The sequence below is a fragment of the Urocampus carinirostris genome, chromosome 16 (assembly GCF_059441175.1).
Source record: "Urocampus carinirostris isolate Australia breed hairy pipefish chromosome 16, RoL_Ucar_1.0, whole genome shotgun sequence".
Taxonomy (NCBI): domain Eukaryota; kingdom Metazoa; phylum Chordata; class Actinopteri; order Syngnathiformes; family Syngnathidae; genus Urocampus; species Urocampus carinirostris.
Genome location: NC_142364.1, coordinates 11434768 through 11457284, shown reverse-complemented (window position 1 = coordinate 11457284; position 22517 = coordinate 11434768). Strand labels below are relative to the sequence as shown.

General features: G+C 40.1%; 1 protein-coding gene across 2 annotated transcripts in view; it reads left to right on the top strand.

Annotated features, from left to right (window-relative positions):
• rxraa (retinoid X receptor, alpha a) overlaps positions 1-22181 on the top strand; it is a 152870-nt gene extending 130689 nt beyond the window's left edge. Inside the window, exons 6-11 of one of the 2 annotated variants that reach the window (XM_088319934.1) lie at positions 367-536; positions 15200-15329; positions 15953-16085; positions 19007-19098; positions 19167-19272; positions 20454-22181. In XM_088319934.1, coding sequence (XP_088176060.1) covers positions 367-536; positions 15200-15329; positions 15953-16085; positions 19007-19098; positions 19167-19272; positions 20454-20604 — 782 coding nt within the window. In that variant the 3' untranslated portion in view covers positions 20605-22181. Of the gene's footprint in view, positions 1-351; positions 537-15199; positions 15330-15952; positions 16086-19006; positions 19099-19166; positions 19273-20453 lie in introns of both variants that reach the window. The other variant, XM_088319932.1, reaches the window with a different exon arrangement.
• Positions 22182-22517: the final 336 nt, after the last annotated feature.

Below are 22517 nucleotides of genomic sequence, written 5' to 3'. Positions count from 1 at the left end.
ACACCACTGTGTATATCATGTACACATTTATGGTCTTTAATGTTGTTTAGATACACGTTTTCTTAATATTTTAGGTATTTTTTTTATGGGTGGAACGGATTAAAAAACGTATCATTGTTTCCTATGGGGAAAAGCATTTCGGTACTCAACCAACAACCAGGAACGCTTTATGGTTGAGGACCGAGGTACCACTGTACATTATCATGTTCTTGTCATAAGGGCAAAATATTATAAAAAAAATAGAGATACAATATTAGTCATCTCCCATTTTTCACCTTTTTTACAATATAAACATTCACTTTTGGATGTGTGTTTTTTGGGGTGTCTAACAGCAGTAGTGACCAGACCCAGTTTTGTTCTGTGCAGCCGTGCAGGAGGAGCGCCAACGCGCCAAAGAGAAAAATGACAACGACGCGGAATCGGGCGCTTGCGCCAACGAGGACATGCCCGTCGAAAAGATCCTTGAAGCCGAGCGAGCCGTCGAACCCAAAAACGAAACTTACGTCGAGGCAAACCTGCCCGCCGCGCCCAACTCCGTGAGTCTTACATTTGACTACATCTCCAGGGTTCGTGCGGGTGCTTGAAAATGTTTTCAAGGATTGATTGAAAACTGCTTACATTTTGGTTCTTGTGTTGACATGTTACACATGTCTGCTTAAAAATGACGCTGATTCTGCTCTCTGGTTTCTTGGTTTTGCCATTGCTTTTCTTCTTTCCTCAAGCTAAATGGCGGCTGGCATTAGTTTGTATGCCATTGTCCAATGAAGCGTCATCGCCCCCCTACAGGACTCGTGCATACTACACCTAAATGGGGCACTGTGAAAATGGTATTAGTGCATCAATTATGGACATTTATATGGCCCATGCCAAAAAAATTAAATAGCGTTTTCCAGTAGTCACATGTAATGGGAAGAACTTCCTGCAACTTAAAATATAAGCTACTTATTGTCAATTTTACCAAACACTACATGGGGAGAGATATGTCTTAAAAGATATACAAACACATTGTTCAGATGCACAAATATTTGCCCTTTACTCAAGATCTAAAAATCACACATCTTATTGAATGCACTCGCAAGATTAAAAATGGCAGATATATTTGTGACTGATTCAACACAGATTTTTCCTTTTAAATAAACAGTTTGTAATATTGAGTGGTACAAAAAAATTCCATTCAATAAAAAAACCATTTAATTTAATACTACGTAAAAATTGCCAAACTATCATACCAATGTTATTTTTATCATCATTATTATATACCGGAGGCAGCACGGCAGCGCAGTGGTTAGCGCATGTGCAGCACAGTTCTGAGGTCATGGGATCAAACCCTCCTGTGTGGAGTTTGCATGTTCTCCCCGTGCTTGCGTGGGTTTCCTCCTAGCCCTCCGGTTTCCTTCCACATTCCAAAAACATGCATGTTAGGTTAATTGGCCGGTCCAAATTGTCCCTAGGTGTGAATGAGCGAGTGAGTTGTCTCTGTGTGCCCTGCTACTGGCTGGCAACCAGTTCAGGGTGTCCCTTGCGCACTGCCTGGAGATAGCTGGGATGGGCTCTACAACTCCCGCTACCCTACTGAGGATAAGCGGTGCAGATAATGGATGGCTGCATTATATACCGGAGCCATGTCCCCCTAGTGGGAGGTGGGTAGAGTCAAGAACACATTCAAACTTTTGACTTTTTCTGGGAGATTGATACAGAGGAGGGGATTCCCAGCCCCCTCGCCCAACCCAACTGGTGTGTTGCGACATCTCGTTGGGAGTCAATAGGTGACCAAACCCCCCAATTCCAACCCCTAATGCCAAGCGCTAAGCAAGGGAGTCAATGGGTACCAATGTTGTAAGTCTTAGGTATGACCCGGCCAAGGCTTGCACCAGCAACCTCCCAGTCCCGGGGCAGGTGCCCCTTCCCCCAAGGCCACCGAGCTACCAATGTTATTTTTTCAAAAAACAATTTAAAAAGTCCAAGTTAGAGAAATGTGTATTTCTTTTACATAGTGGAATCCCTGACCTAAGGTCATTGCTATGTTTGTCTGGCAACCTGCTGATATGCTGTGCTCCGTGGCACTGGATTTCATTGGTATTACACAATACAGTGCCATCTGGTGGTCAAATATAACACACTCGGGCTTTAATGGTACTGGAGAATCTGGAAAATTGAATTAAAAAGTGCTTCAATTACGGCCATTAAAATGGTGTGAGAACCCTGCATTTAGAGTGCTTCGATATATATATTCTGTTATTATGTCATCTAGAGTGCTTCGTTATTGTGGGATGGTTTCAGGACCATTGACATAAAAAAAGTTAAATATGTTCCAGTTTTTATTTTCATTAATGCTGGTCTAATATTGTTAAACAGTATCAAATCATATCAGATGTTGTGCAAACTGTCCAATTTTGGGCTCATATATATTGCAGTTCATTCTGAATTCCAGTCTCGCTCTTCTGTGATCATAAAAACTGTTCTTCAAAAGGAATGCCAACATATATTTTGAAAACTTAAAAAAACAGACTGATAATACAACCAAAGGAACCAGTATTGCCAATGCAAATAAGAAACAAAACAAAAAATATGAAGGGGAGCCTGGTTCTGCTGGGATCTGAATGGTATTGCACAATCCTCTGGGCTTTAATATTCTATTAAGATTGCAATGCAAGTTATTTGAAAAACAACAAATGCTTGCATAATTTCTGCTGATATCTAATTGGATGAACTTGGACTCTACAATATTGGTATCAAAAGTATTGCGATTAAAAAACATAATAAAAACAAAGGCATGTATCATTGATGCTGGTATCTGACTAAATAAATTTGACAATAGACCATACTCTTGGTTGCAATATCGGTACAGTATCATAAGTATTGAGAATGCAATTAAGGTTATAATATTTATGTAAAACAAACCAGCATGCGCCATTTTCGATAGTGTCCGTTTGGATAATATTGGTATCAGACCATGTTCTCGGCTGTAATATCAGTATTGCATTATAAGTATTAGACAACTTTAATGGATGGAGCCTGCGGATTTATATGTGTTTGTACTGTAGGTGCTTTTATGTACTTTATATAAGTAAATAATCATGAATCTATAGGTTCTTGTAATCTGAATGACTGAACTGAAGCTAATTTTCTTGTCAGCGTTTGTTCTTGAATGGAAAAATAACAGGGATATTCTTCTTGAGTCAATTCCAAAGCGATGAGGCAATCTTGGGTTCGAAACGGTTTTTCCGTCCTGACTTTTGAGGAGGACGTTCCGGTGTCTTTGGGTCAAAACGTGTCCTCCTTGGTCTCACCTTGTATGAATTCCCCCTCTCTCATTCTCTGACACGTCGGAGACAGGACCCCATGAATAATACAAAAGGCCGACTGCTCTTGAAAGCATTGCGATGTGTTCGGAGGGCTTTCTGGGGAATCTGCCGGAGCATGAGAACGAAAAGAGGTGAGCGAGAAGATGGAGGAGAGAAAAAAGGAAGAGCTTCTTGTGGGATTGGTCTGCTAGAGATGAGGTTGGGGGTAGCGCCTTGTGAAGTGAAAGTGAAGACGCTGAGGCTGTTATGCGAGTAAATGGAGATATTTTGGGAAGCGCAAAACGTTTCTCAAGCGTGGAGGAAGTGAGGTCATCAAAACATCATGCACAGATAAATACATGTCAATTTCTTTGCTATTGCTAATTTCAATACTTACTTGATCCCATTTTCACTGATCTGCCAATTGCTTGATCATTTTGCACGATTGTTTTTTTTTTTCCCTTCCCATAATTGAAAAACTCGCGGAGAAATATCGATAACCAATAAAATCCTGCTTCTGGAGACAATAACCAATACAATCCTGATTTGGGAGACTAATATCCGATAAAATCTCATTACTGGAGACCAATAACCAATAAAGTCCTGTTTCTGGATACAATTATTGATAACCAGTAATATCCTGCTTCTGGAGACCAAAAGCGATTAACTAACAAAATCCTGTTTCTGGAGACCATTACTAATAACCGATAAAATCCTGCATCCGGAGACAATGACAAATGAAATCCTGATATAGGGGACAGATACTCTTGGGGTTGTCCATCGATACGATGATGACCATCTTCTTTTAATTGTGAGTCTGCTGATGTTTGAAGAGTCCGATCCTGGATCCACAGATGCGGTTACAGACAGAGCATGTGAAGGGGGTGCTGGGGGGAGCAGGGGTGGCCTGGCGAGCATGTCTCTTTGCACGCTTTGCTGCACGGTGTTGCATGCGCTGTTCCTCCATGTAATCCACTCCATGTGAGCAGTGGGAGCGCCAGAGGTCTCGGCAGGAAGCAAGTTCCTCCAGTGAGGAGGGGTTTATCCGACATCTCTTCAGGATGTTCTTCATTTGGTCTTTGAACCGCTTCTTCTGCCCACCAGCACTGCGTTGGCCTAGATGTAACTGACCATAGAGGATACGGCGTGGCAGTCTGTGGCTGGGCATTCGAACAACATGCCCCAGCCACCTAAGTTGGCGTTGGGCCATAATGGATTCCATGCTGCAGCTGCCTGCCCTCTCCAACACCTCTGTGTGCGGCACTCTGTCCCTCCATGTGATGCCAAGGATCTTCTGAAGACATCTTACATGGAAGGTCTCGAGGCTCTTCAGATGGCGGCTGTAGATAGTCCATGCCTCACATCCATACAGTAATGTCGTGATACATACAGCTCTGTAGACCAGCATTTTGGTGTGGAGTCTAAGGTTGTTGTTTTGAAAGACCCTTATCCTTAGTCGACCGAAAGATGCTGATGCTTGCTTGAGGCGGCTCTGGATCTCATCATCCAATGAGCAGGTGTCAGACACTATGCTCCCCAGATATTTGAAGGTGGGCACTATGAGCAGGTGTTGCCCTGCTGCTGTGAGGGTTATTGGGTTTGGTAAGAGGTCAGCACTGGACTGACAGAGTACCTCTGTCTTCTGGGTGTTGATCGTCAGTCCCATTCTGGTGTATGCAGTTACAGCTGCCGAGAGAATGTTTTGCAGAGCCTCCGGTGTATGGGCAACCAGGGCACAGTCATCAGCATACTGTAGCTCAATGATGGTCTCTGAAGTCAGTTTGGTAGTTGCCTGTAGCCTCCTGATGTTAAACAGGTTACCATCAGCCCTGAAGTTGATGGTAACTCCAGCCTGCTCCTCCATCCTTCTACGTAGCAGTGTTGTAACACAGACGAGGAAGATGTTGAAGAGAACTGGAGCCAGCACACAGCCTTGCCTCACTCCAGTTTCGACGCCAAAGGGCTCTGAGCTGTGTTTTCCAACTACCACTCTGGCCGTCATCCCTGAATGGAACTGTGCAAGAATGGTGAGAAACTTGGGTGGACACCCAAATCTCTTCAGGACTTGCCACAGTAGGTCCCTGTTCACTGTGTCAAATGCCTTTGAAAGATCGTCAAAGGCGATGAACAAGTCCTTGTGCTGCTCCCGGCATTTCTCTTGGAGCTGACGTGTCACAAAGATCATGTCGACTGTTCCCCTGTCCTTTCGAAAACCACACTGTGACTCTGGGATGACGCGTTCCGATATTTTGGAGATGAGTCTGCGGAGCATGACCTTGGCAAGGACCTTTCCAGCAGTGGCCAACAAAGAGATACCCCTACTGTTGGAGCAGATGGATTTATCTCCTTTATTCTTAAAGATGGTCACAATGTTCGCATCTTTCCACAGTTGCGGGACACACTCTCGTCTCCACACCTCTGAAATATATTGAAACAGTGTCCGTGTACAGAGGTAGCCTCCTACCTTGAGAAGTTCAGCTGGGATGTTGTCAGGTCCAGGGGATTTATTGTTTTTCAGGGTTTTGACTGCATGCAGGATTTCATTGAAAGTTGGCGGGAGGTCGAGGTCTGGCAATGTAGGATGTTCAGGGAGCTCTGAAAGGACAGTTGGGTCCACTGGGGTGGGCTGGTTGAGCAGGGTGTTGAAATGCTCAGCCCACCGCTCCACTATCATAGCCTGATCCTTGATTAGAGATGTTCCATCAGCAGATCTAACAGGTGCCAGTGAGCAGTGTCTGGGGCCATAGATGGTTTTTACTGCATCATAGAAACTGTGCATATCGCTTCTATCAGCGTGAGACTGGATTTCATTGGCTTTTGAGATCCACCACTCATTTTGCAGTTTTCTGAGAGTTCTCTGGGCCTCGGAACGAAGGGCTTGCCATAGCTTTTTATGGAATTGAGATTGTGGGTTGTTCAGGGTGGCTCTGTGTGCCTTGTGCATTCTGTCCAGGAGGGTTGAGATCTCTCCGGCATTCTGGTCAAACCAGTCCTGGTGTTTTTTAGTTTTAAAACCAACGGTTTGGGCTGCAGTGTCAAAGAGGGTGGTAGATATATAGGTCCACTTCTCATCCATCCCAGCCTCTGACATGACCAGCTGCTCAATGTTTGCCAGCCTCTCAGCTAGAGAGCAACGGAAGTTGTCAAGGGTGTCGCTACTGGAGAGTTTGGCACAGTTGAGTGTCTTCCTCTTTGAACCACCATGACGTGCTAGGGGCCGGACATGCATTCTGACCTTTGTCAGAATCATGCGGTGGTCGGTCCAACAGTCTGCCCCACGCATAGCTCTTGTAATGAGCACGTCCTTCAGGTCAGCCCTCCTCACGATCGCGTAGTCAATCAGATGCCAGTGTTTGGACCTGGGATGCATCCAGGATGCCTTATATTTATTCTTTTGTTGGAAGATGGTGTTTGTGATGGTAAGGTTATGTTCTGCGCACAGACTAAGAAGTCTCATGCCATTGGAATTAACTTTTCCAATGCCATGGGCACCAATCACACCATCCCAGTTTTGCAAGCTCTTTCCAACTCTTGCATTGAAATCACCAAGCAGCATGATTTTGTCATTCCTCGGGATGTGACTGAGGATGTCATCGAGTGCCTGGTAGAAGCGATCCTTCTCTTCATCATTCGATGGCAGTGTTGGTGCATAGGCACTAACTAATGTGACATGTCTGCATTTTGCAAGTGGGATGCGAAGAGTCATTAGTCTTTCACTGACACCCACTGGTGACTCTGTGAGCTTCAGCAGTAGAGTGTTCTTAATTGCAAAACCAACTCCGTGAAGATGGTGTCCGCCCATGGGGTATCCCTTCCAAAAGAATGTATAACCCTCCCCCTCTTCATTGAGTGAGCCTTCCTCAAGGAGTCTGGTCTCGCTGAGCGCTGCCACATCCACATTATATCGCTTCAGCTCGTTGGCAATGAGTGCTGTTCTGCGCTGTGGTCTGTCCAGACTGGTATCCAGGAGTGTCCTTATGTTCCATGCTGCAATTCTAAATGCTATTGTTTTTCGACCGCATAGTGGAATGTCCCGACAGGCGCGGTTTCCTGTCCGGGTACTGTGCTGAGTGGGCAATCTTTAGGCCACCTTTTCTAGGCCTTTCCCCAATTGGGGTGAGCAGTGCGGCCACTAAATAGTGCTGCTCAGACACACAGGGGTCTGCCGGAAACAGCTGCCACTCAATCCCAGCTGCTAACGACCCTTGCCCTGTGCCGCTGACGTGCAGAGGTTCAGCTAAGAGCTTCCAGCTCATTCAAACCTGCTCCCGTCACTGGTTACTCCATCGCCGCCAGACTTTTGTGGTCGGGGACTCATGTAAAAGAAGATACCTGCGCAATGATGGTTTTTAAAGTGGCGTAAGGGGTGCGCTTTCCCCAACGCCACTATCTTGATTGTAGAGAAGATGGATCCAGTGGCAAGGGAGACCCTAGACGACCGGCATCTTCCCACAACTGCAGGCGGCTGCCGGAATCCAGGGGGACAGATACAGATAACCAATAAAAGCCTGCATCCGGAGACAATAATAAATAAAATCCTGATTCTTGAGACCAATATCTGAACAAAATCATATTTCCAGAGACCGATACCCATGTTCAATAAAATACTGCTTCCCAAGAGTGATATCTGTTAAAAATCATATTTCCAGGTACCAATAAACAAAAACTCCTGTTTACAGAGACTGTATCAATAACCAATAAAATCCTGTTTCCAGAAACTAATACTGAAAGCCAATTACAATCCTGTTTCTGGAGACCATGACCAATAAAATCCTGTTTCTGGAGACCACTAACCAATAAAATCCTGTTCTGGAGACTGAAACCAATTAACTAACAAAATCCTGTTTCTGGAGACCAATTACCAATAAAATCCTGTTAATGGATACTGATACCAATAACCAATAAAATTCTGCATCTGGAGACAATAACAAATGAAATCTTGATTCTGGAGACCGATACCAATAACCAATAAGATAACCAATAAAATCTGTTTTTTTAAGACCGATATCTGAATAAGTTATATTTCCAAAGACCGATACCCATGACCAGTAAAAATCCGGCTTCCAGAGACTGATATCTGATAAAAATCATATTTCCAGATCCTGATAACCAAAAAATTCTGTTTACAGAGACTGTACCAATAACCAATAAAATCCTGTTTGCAGAGACTAATACCGAAAACCAATTGAAATCCTGCTTCTGGAGACTGGTACTGATAACTGATGAAATCATGCGCCTCTAGACATATACTGTTAACCAACAAAATCATGCTTATAGGTACAGGTAGCCAATAAAATCCTGCACTTGGAGACTGATACCAATAACTGATAAAATCCTGCTTATGGTGACCAATACTAATAACTTATTTTATTTTAACTACAGGCTTAAAACACGCAAAATTCAATTGTTAGGCAAATTATGGCTACCAAGCCTACCAATTACAATACGATCCTGTTTCTAGAGACAAATAGCAGATTACTTGTTGTTTTTTTTTACTGCATGCTTTACTCATTATTATTGGTCTCTCTCTGGTACCTTGCACACATTAAGGAGAGGTTGTGAAAGCGGTAGAGGAGACACAACCAAGTTGTGCTAGAAAAATCAAAATATATTCTAATGAGAAACAAATTCTTACATTTTTTATAAGAAGTAGTCTTAGCTGATTGAAGTTTACAACGTTGCTAAAAGTGATTAATCATCTCTCCAGTGCCTCGCTCACATTGTAAAAATTAAGAGGAGACACAACCAAGACAATCAAAATGTGTTCTGATACATAACGCAAATGCTGCAAATTCTTCTGGCAACTCCTGTCTGCTGATTTGATATTATAGTGTAGCTAAGAGTGACTCATTATCATGCCTCTCAGGTGCCTAGCACACATCCTAAAGAGGTAGAGAGGAAGACAGGACCAAGTTTTGCTTCTACTCCTCTAGAAAAATCAATATTTTCTAATGAAGAACATAAATCCTATTAATCCTCCTGAAAGGTATGTTAGCTGATTAAATAATACAACGTAGCTAAAAGTGACTTATTATTGAGTCTCCAGTGCCTCGCTCACATTTTGAAGTGGTCAAAAAAGACAAAACCAAGTTATGCGACTACTTCTATAGAAAATTAAAATATAAGAAAGATAAATGTTTTGATTCTTTCCAACAAGCTTTCTTGGCTGATTGAATATTCTAGTTGGGTGACTTATTATTGTGTCTCTCTAGTGCCTTGCTCACATTACGAAGAGGTAAAGAGGAGACACAACCAAATTGTACCACTAATTCTGTGTGAAATCAAAATATGTTCTAATGAGGAAAATGAACACTTAAAATATTTTTAACAAATAATGTCAGCTGATTGAATAATACAGCGTCGCTAAAAGTGGCTCATTACTGAGTCTCTCCAGAGCCTCGCTCACATTTTGAAGAGGTCGAAAAAGACACAACCAAGTTGTGCGACTACTTCTATAGAAAATCAAAATATAAGTAAGATGAATGTTTTGAATCTTTCCAACAAGCTTTCTTGGCTGATTGAATATTCTAGTTGGGCGACTTATTATTGTGTCTCTCTAGTGCCTTGCTCACATTACGAAGAGGTAAAGAGGAGACACAACCAAGTTGTACCACTAATTCTGTGTGAAATCAAAATATGTTCTAATGAGGAAAATGAACTCTTAAAATATTTCTAACAAATAATGTCAGCTGATTGAATAATACTGCGTCGCTAAAAGTGGCTCATTATTGAGTCTCTCTAGAGCCTCGCTCACATTTTGAAGAGGTCGAAAAAGACCCAACCAAGTTGTGCTATTTCTTCTATAGAAAATCAAAATATAAGGAAGATAAATGCTTGAATCTGTCCAACAAGCTTTCTTGGCTGATTGAATATTCTAGTTGGGTGACTTATTATTGTGTTTCTCTAGTGCATTGCTCACATTACGGAGAGGTAGAGAGGAGACACAACCAAATTATACCACTAATTCTGTATGAAATCAAAATATGTTCCAATGAGGAAAATAAACACTTCAAATCTTTCTAACAAAAAATGTCAATTGGTGTCATGTAACTCATTACTGTCTTTCTTTTGATTGGGCAAATAACTGTGACGTTATATTTTGTAGTTATCCTGCATCCCTCGTTATTACTTCTCCAATGGGTGAAATTTTAGCTTAGCATTATAACACTTTTATGAGCATCTCACAAAGTGCGTTCTTCAATTCCTAGTCCCACCGCTGTGTCTCCGATATTGTTTTTCTTTCAGTCGCTCATCACAAGTGTGCCAAGTGAGTCGGATTCGGAATCAAAAGTGTGCCTGAGGGTCCTCCACGTTATTTTCTCCATGCGTGATGAATTCTTTCCCCCAACGTCCTGGGCGACAAAAAAAGAGAAAAAAACCTCTGAGGCAACGCCCGCCTCGCGAAAAGAGTCCATTTAGGCAGAGTGTGAGCTGAGATGTTAGCAAAATAAGTGAGCGCGAGCGCTAGTCTCCTCTGAGGTTTCTAACTCGCGACCATAACATTGGTATCGACTTCAATATCGGCATTGTATCCTTCATTTTAGGACTGCAGTAAAAAAAGAAAAACAACTTATTAAAAAAATAAAACAACATGTCATTTCTGCTGGTATCTCACTAGATAATAGTGATATCGAACGATGCTCTTGGTTACAAAATCAGTATTGTTGTGGGACTGCAATTCTGGTTATGAAAAAACAAAAGCATGTACAAGTTAACAAAAACAAAAAACAAAATCATCATTTCTGCTGATATCAGATTGGTTATTATTAGTATCAAACTACACTCTGGGCTGCAATATCAGTATTGTATCGTACGTATTGGGACTGCAATTCAAGTTATTAAAAAACATGTACAAGTTATTAGAAAGTGACACCAACAAATTCATGCATCGTTTCTGCTGGTATCAGATTGGATGGTATTGATATCGGACTATACTCGTAGCTGCAACATCGAAATTATCCCATTGGTATTGGGACAGCAATTTAAGTTATTAAAAAAGAAAAACACGTACAAGTTATAAAAAATAAATACAAAAAAAAATATCTGACTAGATAATATTGAAATTGGACCATACTCTTCGTTGCAATAACATATTGTATCCAAATTATTGGATCTCCAATTCAGGTTATTAAAAACAAAAGCATGTATCATTTTTGCTGATATCATATAGGTTAATGTTGGTATTGACCATTCTCTTGGTTGCAATATCGGTATTGTATTTTTAGAAAACAGCAACGACAAAAGCATCTATCAATTCTGATATAATAAGATTGGTTAATATTGTTATCAAATGTTACTCTCAGCTGCAATATCAGTATTGTATCATACGTATTGGGACTGCAACTCAAGTTATTACAAAAAACAAAGGCATGTATCCTTTCTGCTCAAAGCTGATTGGTTAATATTGGACCAAACCATACTCAGAGCTGCAATATCGGTCAGAGTGAGTTCTAAAGAAATCTAGACTCCCTTAATCCTGCAGGCCTTTGGGAGTCTTTTTCCTAACTTCTATAAAGATGTTCTGCTGATATTTCTGTCCAAATGTTATTTCAATGATAATTAACCAATGATTCATTTCCATCCCTGACTCGTGCAAGAAAAAAAAGTGGGACGCTTGAGCCATTTTATTTTCATGCTGATGTGAGCGCATCCAATTTCCTTCGGAGCCCAAAAAATGGAAAATTGAAAGGGTTTTTTTTTCTACACTGATTTTTAGAGGAGAAGTTGCAAGCCTGACATTTTCCCCTCATAATTTGCCCCCAGAGATATTGCAAGAAACTTAAACAGAAATAAATACACTCCAAATACTATCCATCCATCATCTGCACCGCTTATCCTCAGTAGGGTCACGGGGGTGCTGGAGCCCATCCCAGCTATCTTCAGGCAGTGGGCAGGGGGGCACCCTGAACTGGTTGCCAGCAAGTCACAGGGCACACAGAGACAGAAAACCATCCACTCCCTCATTCACACCTTTGGACAATGAGAACATGACATGCATGTTTGTGCCCGGAGGAAAACCCGCACAGGCATGGGGAGAACATGCAAACTCCACTCGGAAAATCTGCGGTAGCTTAAACCCTTAACCCTCTGCCAAAATATACTTTTAATTCACCTATCTGTTTTTGGTGGGTAATTTAAAAAGACATTTTTTGTTGGATTTTTCATTTACTAAAAATGATGTAAGTTTGTAGGAAATTTTAAGATTTTTTTGTCTTGTTTATTCAGTCATTGGTTTTTTTTAGGCTTTTAAAATATTATGTTCATTTAGTGTTTATTTTTGGGTGGGTTGGACTTTTAAAATCAATGACTTTCTTAAAGAAATGATAAATTTTGGGATTTTCCATCCATCCATCCATCCATGGTCTGCACCGCTTATCCTCAGTAGGGTTGCGGGGGTGCTGGAGCCAATCCCAGCAATCTTCGAGCAGTGGGCATTGGACACCCTGAACTGGTTGCCAGCCAGTCACAGGGAATTTTTGGCAGTTATTTTGTCCAATATATAGCCCAAATCAATGAAGATGTTTTCAACAAAACAACACAAGTTGGTGGGCGATATTTTTATTAAATATTGAATTTTTACTCACTTCTTTGAACAAACCACGCTTTTTTTAGGCTCAATTTTTGTTAAATAAATTGAACCAATTTTGGGGTTTATTTTTACTACACAACACACTTTTTTGGGTAGTTTTACACAAATATTGGGCGGTAATTTCTTTTATTTATTAAAAAAAAATCCACATTTTTACGCTGTCTTTAATATAACGACCCCCAGTCTTAATAAAATGATCCATTTTTTTGGAGTTATTTTGTCCAACATGACCAAATTGTTTTAGCGATTTTTAAAATTAAATTTCTTCATCGTTCCTGCGTATAAAGTACCCCATTTTTGGGTGGTTTTAAACAATAACCTTTGGAGCTAACTTAACTTATACAACTTATAACAATGTTTTGGGGGGACTTTTAATAGGAACCATCCGTCTGAATAAACTCCTTCCTTTTTTTTAACAAAACAAAGTTTGAGATGTTATTTTTTTAAACAAATTGATTTTCTTTTCATTTTATGTTTTTTGTTTTTGTTTTGTTTTGTTATTTACTATCTTTTGTTTTTTGTTTGTTATTCTGACCTCATGATGTTGAGTCGTCTTAACCCAATTAATGTATGGTCCTTGTTTGACCCAAATTGGGTTATTCACGCAAAGTCTTGCATCCCAAGTTGAATGAAGACACTCTGACACGTCGGCCTTTCGTCCCACCATGTTCGTCACGCCCCAACTCGGCGTCCCGTCCCCCAAGGAGACCAGACGCTGCAATATTCATGAGTTTCCAAGTGTCTTCTTTGTTTTTTTCCCTTCTTTTTATGTCTTTCTTGATACCGACTAGTCAGGGGGGAGACGAGAAGATGGAGGACATTCCCCAATCTCAAAAGGAGGACGAGAACTGCGGGGTGCTTTCTTCTTCATCCCCAACTAATCTCCTCTCGAGAGGTGCGGTTGATAGTTTGGATCCGTCCGGCTTTTGGAATCGATCGCCGGGGGAGAACGGTTCTGCCCCTGTTGTCGGCCGACAGGTTCACACGGGGATACTCGATTCAAGCGCATTGAGAGCAGCAACAAAAGCGGCTTGCTCGCGTTTTGTTTACTGGGGTTCAAATCCAGTTTGTAGACTCAGATTTAGTTCTTGGAGATTCCTGGCGATTCGTTTTGTAGCAGGGTCATTGAGCACACTTGAAAGTAGCTTTGATAACTTTGATGACTGAAGACTCTGGGAACCCTTGTCACTCTTGTTTTTATCGAATATTTTTGGTAGATAAATCCACTTACTTTGTGTCTACGTGGTAGGGATCCCCTCCTTGAGTTTTGATCCGTTAGAGCCTCTTGGTTGAGTAACTTTGATGGCTGAATACTCTGGGTAACCTTGTTCAGACATGTAAATCTCTCACCGTTAGTAGAAATGCACCATTTTGAAGTCAAAAAGGATGACCTATGTGAATCGTATAGATCAGGGGTGAAAATGTTTTGAGGTGGGGGGTGCTGTCGTATTGTGAGATATCCCAGAGTGAATTGGGTGTTTGACTTGGTGGGCCCAAATTACAACAAGTGTAGTTTGCACGGGCAGGAGTACAGACGCTGCCCTACTTACGAACGAGATACCATCCGTACGATCGTTTGTAAGTTGAATTTTTTGGTAAGTTGCTTCAGTGCTATATTTTGTATGTTTAAGTAAGTATGTTTAGAGCTTGTATAAGTGACCTGTAATGTTTTGTACTAAAAAGTAAACATTTCATCAAATAATATGCTCTAAAAAGATATATAAAGTTAAGTTTAACTTACTTTTGGAAGATGGGCTTCAGGAGGTCCTCCTCCATGGTAGAGAGTGGACGAAAAAAAGTGATCCAAGCATTTTCTCAACCGCATCAAGCTTTCTTATTACACTTTCGTTTCAAAAGAAACGGCTTTTGAGGCGTAAATTGAGCAAGAACAATTCACTTGTAGGTGACCATTTATTCTTCTATTAATATCTAATTGATGTTTTTTTTCCTTTTTGGTCCAGTCTGCCTGACACCTTGAAGGTCTTTTTCTGTCTTTTTTGATCAAATCCTTTAAGTAAATAAATTGCTTATCTGATGCCCACATTGATGGGAGATCCACTTCTACTGCTTGAATCCGTTTGAGTGACTTAATTTATGATCACTTTTTTAGCAGGGGTGGGTCATAAAGCATGCTTTAAAGTAGCTTTAACAACTTTCATGACTGAAGACTGTTGAGTAGTTGTCTCTCTTTCTGCAAATCATTTTCTAAAATCTTGTTTTCTGTCTTTTGCATTGTAAACATTCCATAAAATGGTAGAAAATGAACAACTATTCACATTTGCTTCTCAGCCAACAGCTAATTCATGTTTTTTGTTCATTTTTGCAGCCCAACGACCCAGTGACCAACATCTGTCAGGCAGCGGACAAACAACTGTTCACGTTGGTGGAATGGGCCAAGCGGATCCCGCACTTCTCTGAATTGCCACTGGACGACCAGGTCATCCTTCTCAGAGCAGGTCTGAACAATTCCACTATCATTCAGGGTTTGTTCGCGTGTTTGAAATCCTAGAAAGTGCTAGACTTTTAAAGTTGTGTTTTCAAAGTTTTCAAGTTGTTTTGATCATATTTGTGAAGACCCCTTCGCTCCCCCCTGCGTTTATGACACATTTGCAGAAAATTATCCTCCCCCCGCCCTCGCAGAAAGGCATCCCGTCAGATGAGTGACGGAGCGACTGGGCTTTGGGGCTTTTCTATAAATAACTCTTTTGGCTCTGCGACGGATGCAAAGAAAGCGAGCCGGTCTGGTACCCGACCAGCCGGTGTTGCCGAGCTTGTTTTAATGGAGTAACGTCTAAACCCACCCATTAGGAATCAGGTCCTCCCTTACACTTTTGGCACGTCATCGCCGTGGTCTGGATGGTGTCGGCAGGCACGCTTGATCCCTTTTGCACGCCTGTCCGACTACAAAATAGTGTCGCTAATCAGCCGCCACTTGAGAATCTGGTTTAATTGAATTGTTGCAGCCCCCTCCCTTCAAAAAGGGACCCCCCGGTAGCTCTTTGTTGGTACTTTGTGAAAGCGCTGTGAACTTTAGCATCAGGACTTCAGGGTTTTTTTTTTGTGTGTGCGTTTTCTTCAGGTTGGAACGAGCTCCTGATCGCGTCGTTTTCTCACCGCTCCATCACGGTGAAGGATGGCATCCTGCTGGCCACCGGCCTCCACGTGCATCGGAACAGCGCGCATAGTGCCGGTGTGGGAGCCATTTTTGACAGGTACCACCTGACATTTTCTGCTTTGAATCAGAATATTGTTTTTAACCGCGATATCGCCATCAGAAACCGGGGTATTGCACTTAGCACAGGGACGTTGCACTTTCAAACTGTGCACAGTTTTTCATAACAGGGTTCCCAGGGATTCTTGTAAAGTCTTCATTATTCCAAGAATAAGGCCTTAATTGGCATCAAAATGTCTTAAATCTTACTTTTCAAAGTCTTAAAAACACATTAATAAGATGTATTTTTGTTTAGACAAAAAAGATTAATCTCTTGTATATTTTAATAATTCACCGATTTGCTTTCATGGCAACTTTGCGTGACTATAATAACGGGATTATCAAAACGGTGATTTGGTTTCAGTCGGGCTTTTCTGACACGTGTCTTAGGTCTACGCACAATACACATAGCAATTTCTGACATAAACGTATGCTAAAGTGTAAATGTAATGAGAAGTGGCTCTCCGACTAATGTTTTTCGCATTAGCTTAAAGCTGTGCCAGGTAATGTGTACGAGGCAGGATGTATTGTGTGCAACAAAATACTTGTGTTTTTTGTTTTTCCATATATTTTTTTTTCAAATCTATCAACTTGGTCCTAAGTTTGATTTCAAAAAGCATTAAAAAGTCTTAAAAGTCTCTTTTTACATGACTTAGGTTGTAGGAACCTCGCATATACAATACACTATTTTTCCTTGGCTACTCTGCCTTTAGGGTTAACCAATATAAACGGACACCCATTTTTAATTGTTATTGTTGTGCATATTAGGAAAAACAGTATCCTCCCAAAAAATATTTTAAAAAAGACACCCCTTTTTTTGTAAATTTAGTACATCACAGCATCAAATACACTTAATATGTATTAGTTCTGTCTTTCCTTGGGGCTGACCAGTGTCCACTGGCACCCTTTTTGGTTTTTATAGTAGTTATTTATTTATTTATTTATTTATTACATTTTACTTAGGCATAGCATCCCGTCACAGAAAATCTGCACCCCCTTTTAATGAACATGGTAGAGCATATGTCACGACCGGAACAAGCATTGGACCCAAATGCGTAACGTTTCACACAATGCTTTATTGAGGGATCGGGTAAGTCAGGGCAAGAGGAAAAAGACAGCGATCTGGTGCTCACTGAGCAGGAGGACCAGGAAACCCTCGCGGCCAGTGACAAGTGGAAAGTCAGGTAGTCGGGACAGGAGATGAAGCGTGGTCGTGGATCGGAAGCAAGTCGGGTAGCTGGGACAGGAGAACAAAGCGTGGTCAGGAATCGGAAGCAGCTAATCGGAGATGATCAGGAAGGCAGGGACAGGGGATCGATACAGGAAACGGGACGGAATCAGGCAGGATACAGGAACAGGTCGGAATCAAAAACGTGAGCCAGAGTCAAAAAGCGCTTGCCTTGCATGTGCTGAGGTTCGCCGACGGACTGACAAAGAGTGACAGAGAATGAAGTGCTTGAATAGGAAGAGGAGTAGAGTAATTAGGAAACGAGTGGCAGCTGGGGCTGAAAGAGTGACACAATAGTGACAGCATATGAATCATAGCAGATAAAATATCTTTGTGCAAAAACTATATTTGTTTTTGAAACACTTTAAAACACCATATAATAAAATCTAAAACTGTATATTTTTGGGGCTACTCATTATGTCCTTGGGGCTTACCATTATCTTCCGTCACCCCTTTTTCTTGTACATTTTTAAGGTACCTGCATTTTTTCCCTGCTGTCACATTTTATTTTGAAAGGACAATGCACGTGTATCCAAACCCAAAGCTCATCTGCATGTGCAATATCCTTTTTCATCCCCGCATTAAATAACGAAAGCAGAGAAAAATAAATGACCTGAATACAAAAAAATAAACATATTTCTTCATAAAAATAATATCCGGTATATTTTGAAAGGAAGCTAGCTAATCCGGGGACGTGTGTAGCACTAATCACTTGTGACTAATGAGATTTTCATTTGCTTCGGAGAAATATATTAATGGCTGAAATTTTGAAATTGCACAAACAAAGCTGTCATTTACTCTGTCCTTTAGCGTTAGAGGACATATCAATGAAATTTAGATTGCCATTTGCTTCTTCCTTTCGTGTTGAAGGATATATTATTGACTGTAAAATTCAAAATCACATTTATCTAGGAAAAACAAAGGCCATTGATTAAAAAATGCTAATGCAAAGGCACTTGCTGACTTTTCTTGAAGATGTTTTGTTGCTTTTTAAATGAGTTTATGTCAGGGAAATTATGGTCAAAATGTGCATTTTGTACTATATTCTATCCAATATATATTTTTATACTCTTCTTATACCTTTATACAGTATTTCTATAGTGCTCAATAAGGGTGTGGTTTTTCGATTTAACTTGGTGTTCAGAGGCAAGCACTTCCAAGGTTAAAAGATGGCTTTTCCTTCCTTATCAAGTTTCAGTTTTGGGAGAGTTCGACTCCCATTTTTCAAGCCGCTGGAAGCTTGTGTTTCTTCTCACAGAGACGCATTGTGTTTACAAAGTTTCACTATCCCTATTGCTCATGTATTATACTCGCACGCCATCTAGCGACCAACGTTATACACTGCATTTAAATATGTGATTCCTGTCTAAACCAATCAAAGTACTCTTACGTGCACGTGGTTATTCTATCCTCTAATTAGAATCCATGAAACGATATAAGAAGGGCGCTCACACTTCAGACTGTGGAAATTATTACATGCCAATCTAAGAGTGCTTTTGCCTCTTTGTGCTTGCGTTTCTTTAATAAATAAGTTTGTTTGTAACTCAAAAGTCTCTAACATTGTTTTAAACCTGACAGTTTACTCGTTTCTCTTACTCGTTTCTCTTAACGGATCTAACGGCTTTTTTAGCTTTTAGCAACAAATGCTAATTGGCACGCCCCCCCCAGTGATGTCATCGCTTCTTTGTGGTCAGGGTTCTAACGGAGCTGGTGTCAAAAATGCGAGACATGCAGATGGACAAGACGGAGCTGGGCTGCCTTCGCGCTATCGTCCTTTTCAACCCGGGTAACGTCAGCAAAACATACATGTTCTTTTGGGGTCTGCTTTTTGACTTATTCTGTCTGTCCGGTCAGATTCCAAAGGTCTGTCCAACCCTAGTGAGGTGGAAGCACTCCGAGAGAAAGTCTACGCATCCTTGGAGGCCTACTGCAAACACAAATACCCCGAGCAGCCGGGAAGGTACCGCCAATCGGTCACTTTCAAGCTCCTAACTTCATGGCACGCTTGAAAATATTAAATAAACATAATGCTACGTCTTGGAATGTGTTTTCAACTGGAGGCACGCATTGATTAGGTTAGTTTACAAGATTATGCGTGCTTGTTGGGCTACCAAATAGGGAACACTAAATTGCAAGGATAAAATGCTTGCTGAGCTGGAATAAACTTACAAAATAAATAAGACAAACTAGAAAAAAGGAAAACAAAATATATATATATTTTTTTTTTAATTAAAAGGAATAAACTTAAAAACAATAAAAAAATAGAACCCCCCCACAAAAAACAAATTACATTTATTTATATATATATATATATATATATATATATATATATATACATAGACATAAACACAATAATAATTTATAATAATTCAAAAAATAAAACGATGATAAAACTAAAACACCTATAAAAACAAGAAATTAAAAAATAACAAAAGATTAACATTACAATACAATACAAACTACTAAAAAATATCAATCTTAAAAAACAAGAAAATTATCAAATTAGAAATTAAGAAAGTAAAGAAAATAATACAATAAGAAAATAACTAAAAAAACAATACAAAAATAACCACATAAAAAGCAAAATAAAAAGACAAAGTAAGATATAAATAAATGCATACATAAATATATAAAACAATAATTTGATAAACAAAAATACCTAATAACGGCAAGGAAATAAAAAATCAAAAAAAACAAAATAGATGATATTAAAAAGTAACAATAATATTTACCTGGCCAAACATAAAAAATGCCTATAAATAAAAAGAAGCCTCCTTAAAATAAATTAGTATTAATTAGAAATAAGAAAAAAACACTCTTAGGTGAATATCTAAATAAATAAACACAGAGCAAACCTAAGAAATAAATAAGAAACTACAAAGAAAACCAAACAAGCTACAAAATCTACAAACAAAAAATATACATACAAAAATCCATTTTAAAACCAATACAAAAAACAAGTCCCTCAAAAAAATAGATGAATACATAAAAGAAACATGAACCAAAATAATAATAAAAAAAACTGAATGAAACAATCCATTAAAATTAGTAAATATATAAATACAAAAAGAACTTCCCTAACCCTTGATACCAGCCTCTTTGTTGCTATGGCTAACGTATCGGTGTGCCCTTTCCCTCCAGATTCGCCAAGCTTCTCCTTCGTTTGCCGGCGCTCCGTTCCATCGGCCTGAAGTGTCTGGAACATTTATTCTTCTTCAAGCTCATCGGCGACACGCCTATCGACACTTTCCTCATGGAAATGCTGGAGGCCCCTCATCAGATGACGTCGTAGCCGCCGTCTTTTATTTTGAAAAGCCCGCGACGGCCCTCTACCGTAATTTCCGGCAATTGGACAATCGGACGTCAAAACAAAAGCGTCTTGCACTAAAAACAACTAACTGGTGTCGGCTTTGAGGGACAAAGAAGCTCAGGTGTGTGCGGTTCCAACCCCCGGAAAAAAAAAAGAAATAACAGCTCCTTTTTACTGTATTAACACTGTGCAAACAGCCCCATCAGGAAAAGCTGCCCGGAGGGGGCGGGGCTTGACAATCGGCATGTGTATATCTCATGAACAGGGAGACCGGCAAGTTTTTCAAACTAAAGGCGTGTCCATATCAGTAGAGGCCCCGCCCACCTCACCAAATCACCTCACTGGCAGGACGTTACAACCACAAACAGTATTTTTTTTTTTCCCTCCATTATCAGCAGGATTACCTCACATGACCTTGACTTCGACCCCAAGGTCATCCGCATCCGCGGAGCCCTTTTGTTGAGATGTGACTTTTGCACTTAGGACGACGCTTTAGACCTCCGAGGGGGAGGGGCCACCCCACCCTCGTCCAATCAGGAAGGCCCTTATTGTTTCTGCTTTTCGGACGTACGCCGGGCCCCAAAATCGGCCCTTTTCGGTTCCTGGTCATAGGAAACAAAGGTCCTCAATGATGTATATACAAAAAGAAGGAGATGGGGAGGGGTTTGGGGGTACACAAAAGAAAAACAGAATAATTTCATGTTTCATTTCCTTTTTTTTTTTTTCACATTTTCCTTTCTCCAAAAGCACTTTGAAGCAGTCAGGACCTGAGCACTGTGTCTGAGGCCACCACTTTCAGCATTTTTGACCTTTTTACTCATCATTTTTCTCTCCATCAAATACAAGACCATTAATATTACAAAAAAATTGAAATATATATTTATATATAGTGATATAAGTCAGAGATACTCATGAAAATGACGCAAAAGGAAGCTCTCAGTAAGAAAAGGGGGTTCCCTATTATTTTCAGTTTTCAAGTGTTTTACAAATGTAAATGTTTAGAATTACTCGCAATTTATTTCAACATATCGGCACTGTGATGTGGGAAAAAAATGTATTTTCTTTCATTTATGGAATATTTACAACCTACATGGGATGGGTTTTAATAGAATTTATTTGTCAATTTAGGAATATTTACACCACAAATTTTTAATAGAAATTTGTCCTCCCTCAAAACGAGTATTAGAAACCTAAATTTAGTGCTTTTTGAATAGACTTTTTGTCCATTCTCTGGAATATTCATATCACAACGTCGGTGCTTTTTAATAGATTTCTATATTAATTTTATGGAATATTTAAAACTCAAATTTTGGTGCTTTTTTGGGGGGGATATTTATAACCCAATTTCCGTGCTTTTAGTAGAATTTTGGGGTTGTCTTTGATAAAATAATCCCATTTTTGTACAATCATACCCATTTTTTGTAGTAAATTTTCCTTTAAGGCTAAAAAGTAAAAAAATTAATAGTGAATGGTGAATGGCCTGCATTTATATAGCGCTTCTCAAGTCACTGAAGACCTCCCAAAACGCTTTACAATGGGCTTCACACTTACCCATTCACACACACCGATAGCGGCGCCTACCTGCTTATCAGAAGGCATTTGGGGTTACGTGTCTTGCCCGAGGACATTTAACTCGAAGGAGCCGGGAATTAAAAAATACAAATATGTTTTTTTTTTCACATGACAGTGACAATATTCAAGAACACACATTTTAAATATTTCTACTACTTTGAATTGTACATATAAATACATTTAAACACATTTGCAAAAAACTAATGATATTTGTTTGAATTTCTTGGAAAGACTAAGTGCTACATAAATTAAAAATAGTCTTGCAAATTTTGATAAAATAATTTTTATTTTATTTTTTTGCTCACACGATATTTAAATGTTTG